Source organism: Natrix helvetica, assembly GCF_964273705.1.
Source record: "Natrix helvetica genome assembly, chromosome: Z".
Taxonomy (NCBI): Eukaryota; Metazoa; Chordata; class Lepidosauria; order Squamata; family Natricidae; genus Natrix; species Natrix helvetica.
In genome coordinates, this window is record NC_138554.1 from 9,542,439 (window position 1) to 9,547,558 (window position 5,120).

General features: G+C 46.4%; 1 protein-coding gene across 1 annotated transcript; it reads left to right on the plus strand.

The window, feature by feature from the left end:
• Window positions 1–749: 749 nt before the first annotated feature.
• On the plus strand, window positions 750–1,264 carry LOC309401029 (histone H3.2). The gene has a single exon (XM_081969933.1). It carries the CDS (start codon window positions 771–773, stop codon window positions 1,179–1,181), a length of 411 nt encoding a protein of 136 aa, XP_081826059.1. The 5' UTR covers window positions 750–770; the 3' UTR covers window positions 1,182–1,264.
• The last annotated feature ends 3,856 nt before the right edge of the window (window positions 1,265–5,120 follow it).

A 5,120-nucleotide genomic window follows, 5' to 3' on the forward strand; every position in this document is an offset into this window, starting at 1 on the left:
GCTTAAAGAGATAGCTAGGTCTATTCATAGGCAAATGCCTTCACCCAAGATCCAACAAAGATAGGATCAGCTCTCTACCCCTCTCACTATATAGCACCTGGGAAGATTACATCACCCAGCAAGGCTCAACCAAGCCTGGGACTCAGGACAGCTTACAAAGTTGCCCCTGTATAGCCCCATGGTAGCCTGACAACCAATCAGAATACGAGCTCAAACTCAAAAGCCCAGAGAGGGTATAAAACTTAGGAACTCTCAGCATCTCTTCCCTTTTTTTCTTCTTCACCCAGCATCTTCAAGCCATGTGATCCCGTCCACCATTAAAACCATCTTTTCCAAACAGCCACCGTGTTTCCAGTGTCTTTTCCCCCCACTTGGAACTGATTCCAGAAGGACAGTGAGAACTATCAACCAATGGAACAGAAGTTGCCTTCGGAAATTTTGGGAGCTTCATCACTGGAAGGTTTCAAGAAGAGACTGCCACCTGTCAGAAATGATATAGCCCCCGCCCCCTGCTTGGAGAGTGGGGTTGGACTAGATGACCTACGAGGTCCCTTCCAGCTCTGTTGATAAACCTGTTCCATTGAGACGTGGTTGGGATGCTAGACCTCGCCTGGTTTTCTAATTCTGACCAATCCCAAACATTCGAACGCGTCTTTCCCCCCCCCCAGCCAATCAGAGGAGAGCGAGCCGGCTATAAAAGAACGCCCGCGACGGCTTCCCTTCATTCCAGTTTCCAGCGAGCGGCGGCGGCGGAGCGTTTAGAAGAAGGGATGGCTCGCACCAAGCAAACGGCTCGCAAGTCCACCGGCGGGAAGGCGCCCCGCAAGCAGCTGGCCACCAAGGCGGCACGGAAGAGCGCGCCGGCCACGGGCGGCGTCAAGAAGCCTCACCGCTACCGCCCGGGCACCGTGGCCCTGCGCGAGATCCGCCGCTACCAAAAGTCCACCGAGCTTCTCATCCGCAAGCTGCCCTTCCAGCGCCTGGTGCGCGAGATCGCGCAGGACTTCAAGACCGACCTGCGCTTCCAGAGCTCGGCCGTCATGGCCCTGCAGGAGGCCAGCGAGGCTTACCTCGTCGGGCTCTTCGAGGACACCAACCTCTGCGCCATCCACGCCAAGCGCGTCACCATCATGCCCAAGGACATCCAGCTGGCCCGACGCATCCGCGGGGAGAGGGCGTAAAGACGCGCAGCCTCTTGCGGGTGGTGTCGAGGGAGCAGACTGGAAAAGTCCTCGTGCTTTTAACGGCTCTTTTAAGAGCCATTCATCACTTCCAGGAAAGAGCTGGCTTCATTTCTAATTTTCATTTTAAAAAACAACGCCATTTAACTCTTAATACGTTGCTCAAAACTCCCCCGTTTCCAGCGAGAGTATTGCAACGTTACCCGCAGCCTTAATTCTCTAGGGATGGTCCCGAGTCTTGGTGTTTTCAATTTACACTAATAATTAACGTGCCCTGCTTCTAAAGCCAGATGTAAATAAAAGATGTTTTTTTGTGTCTTTATTTACAGAGTGACCGATCGCCATTCTTGCGTTCTTTGCTCCCAGGCGAGTGTCAATTTCTGTGTTTTTTTGCAAAATTCGCTGGCTTGATCAGCGGAGGTGTAAGTAACATTTCCCCGTGCAAAGCGATCGCATGGGGTTCATTGCGAAGGTAGGTTGAAATACGAGCCTGCAACAGTAACTTCCCAGCAGCGCTACGGTAGTTAGCTACTACCGCTAAGTGACCGGTGCAGGGCATTGAATCTCTTTAACCTTAACGCACCCTCGGATTTGACTCTTATTTCTTGGAAGTTTTTTTTATTAAAAAAGGGACATCGACGAAGGTGGGATTCGAACCCACGCGTGCAGAGCACAATGGATTAGCAGTCCATCGCCTTAACCACTCGGCCACCTCGTCGGTATCTCAGCAAAGGTGGACTAAATTGTTCTGATCCTTAATACATCCGATGCTTTAACTATTTACTAATAGTTCCTGTGTTATTTTTGTCTTTATATTACATAAGGTGCTCGTAAGTATTTTGATCGCTGGGAAGAGTCACGGCACCCTGTATAACAAGCAGGTGAAAACTGCTGGCTTCGCAGTCTATTTACACTAGGGAGAAGGGAAGTGCTATTTACAGTCATTATGTTTCTTCAATTGGTTGAGTAATTTAAAAACAAGTCAGTTCAGCAAGATTATGAATACAGCTCAGGATTTGTGCGTGTAAAAAACTTAAGACCTTGCAGCTGCTTGAACTTCCATGAGGTGCCATTGACACAAATTATTAGGTGTTTTTTTTTTAAATGAATTGGGCAGTCCTTGATTTACGACCACAATCGAGTCCAAAATGTATGTCGCTAAGTGAAACATCTGTTCATTTTTGCCCCATTTTAGGACTTCTCTTGCCGCTGTTGTTAAGTGAGAACAATGAATCAGTGGAACAGAAGTTGCCTCCAGAAGTTGTGAATGCCCCAACACTGGAAGTCTTTAAGAAGATGTTGGATAGCCATCTGTCTGCAATGGTATAGGGTTTCCTGCCTAGGCAGGGGGTTGGACTAGAAGACCTCCAAGGTCCCTTCCAACTACTATTGTATTGTATTATTGTATTGAATCGTTGCTACTGTTAAGTCGGTCACATGTTTGTTAAGGGAACCTGATTTCCCTGTTGGTTTTGCCAGTCGGAAGATCACAAAAGGAGATTCTACTTTATGGTTGATCTGAAGTTAACCTTGGGAGTTGATCTCTGCTGATCTGAGTGCTGGTTCTGACGGAGGCTTCCCGAGAGCATGAAGCAAACTCCTGGTCCTGACAAAAACCCCTTTTATTTATTGACTCTGAATTCTGCTCATTCACACCCCGCAAAGTCTTTCAAGGGAGGATTTACAGTCACAGACCTTCTCTGGCTTGGAGAGCTGCCAGGCTGATATTTGCAAAACTTGGCCAGGAGTCTCGGAGAGTCACGAACCAATGAAGGGAACTTCATTGGCCTCCTGCAAACTCCACTCCCCTTTCGCTCCTCTCTTATTTCCTCTGGGAGGGGCCCTTCATCGTCCACCTGTGGCCTTACTCCCAAGTCGACCCCTGTTCTTTAGCTGTTCCCTTCGTCTGGCAACTCTGCACATGCGCAGCCTGAGGACAGGCTCCAGCTGTTCAGCTGCCTCACTGATGTCTGACTCTGAAGGCAGCTGCTAACTGGCCGCTGGGGAGGGTTTGTGTGTGCATTGCATTATGGGTATGTATGTGTGTGCGCTTTCAGCGCTCAACGAAAAGATTAACAATCACTGGCTTAGGATATTCTGAAAGGCTTTATTGGCCTACGTGCCATGCGGATCCCATGTGGTTGTAGGAGCCTGTTGATGTCCCAAAGGTGCTTTTTCGGGAGGCAACTGGACTTCCTTGGATTTTTTCTTTGAAGACATTTTGCTTCTCACCTAAGAAACTTCTTCAGCTCGGAGTCTATTGATTTCTGAGATGTTCTTGATTGTATGGCAGTGTGAGAGCAATAGACAATTTATATACCACTTCACAGGGCTTCACAGCCCTCTCTAAGCAGTGGTTGGAAGAAACGTTCACCTGGGTTCAGTTCCAAATGGGGAGAAAGACACTGGAAACATGGAGGCTGCTTGGAAAGATGGTTTGAATGGTGGACAGGACCACATGGCTTGAAGTCCTGGGGGAAAAGGGGGTCACGTGCCTTGAAGATCTTGAAGAAAAAGGGAAGAGATGCTGAGAAAACGTCAGTTTTATACCCTCTCTTGGGCCCCGCCTTGGTGCTTCCTGTTCCTGTGTAAGAAATGTATTCTGATTGGTGGTCAGACTCCCAGCGGGAGGAGGTCTTAGCTAACTTTGTAGGCTGTCTGTCTTTTGAGAGTTAGGGGTGCAAGGGCCTTGTAACTTGACAGCTTTAAGACTTGCACACTTCAACGCCAGAGTTCCTGAGCCAACATGACTGGAGGAGGAATTCTGGGAGTTGAAGTCCACAAGTCTTAAAGCTGTCAAGTTTGAACACCCGTGGGTTTTTTTTTCTAAAGGGTTAGGGATACAAGGGTCTTGTAACTTGACAACTTTAAGAATTGCGTGTTTCAAATGCCAGGGTTTCTGAGCCAACATTTTGGTTGCTAAGCAAGAGCGTTGTTAAGTGAGTTTCACCACAGTTTACAAGTTGGCCATGCCCACCCAGTCACATGGCTGGCAAGCCACTCCCACTCGGTCACATGGCTGGCAAGCCACTCCCACAAAGCAGGCCACACCTACAGAAGAGATTCTAAAAAAATTTGAAACCCACCACTGCTTCACAACTAAGAACAGCAAGGAGGGGGGGGATGTGTAATTACTCCTTACAAAAGGAAATTGTGCAGCGCACCCATTAAAATCCATTTTAAAGTCTTATTATCCTTTCATTCATATCCATATAGCTGCAGTGTATTATCCTCAAGTCATATCATTAAAACAGTAATGTAGCAGTGTTAACATCTGATTAATAAGTGCACGGAAGGTGTCATATTATTTGTATTTCTGACAATCGTGCCAATTTATTCCATAGGTCTTCTTTTTATAAAGGTCTATTTTATAAAGGTTAGAAGTTGCAAATCATTTTGGCCATCCAGGAGAACAGTAATATATTTTCCACTCCCCCTTTTCTGCAACGAGGTGTTAAAATGATCCGGTTTGCACAAGGGCCGGTTAGCTCAGTTGGTTAGAGCGTGGTGCTAATAACGCCAAGGTCGCGGGTTCGATCCCCGTACGGGCCAACTCCTTTTTTCAAGACTTTTTAAAAAGTATAATAAAATTAACGACAGGACAATTTCATTTTCGTTTAAAAGATAACAGAGTTAAATCCGGTATCGATTGTCAAAGTGCTTTCCCATCTTTTTTAAACACCATTGTTCATTGCAGAACTTGCAATCTCTGGAAATGTATTTGTATTTGGGAGAATTTTTTTAAAAAAATATTGGTGTCAAACATTTTAAAAATAAACAGAAGGAAGAGTTTGGAGCATAAAATTTGAAGTTTTGCAATACCACCGATTTCTAGAAAAAGGCAGATTCCCAATTGAGACACTGAAAAGAAAAATAAAGTATATCTCCATTATTTCAGAAGGCAAGCAATAGAGAGCACTTACTTACTACTTTCTTACT

What these genes read in the sequence shown, in the direction of transcription:
- LOC309401029 (XM_081969933.1), top strand. Translation starts at nt 771, where the DNA reads ATGGCTCGCACCAAGCAAACGGCTCGCAAGTCCACCGGCGGGAAGGCG.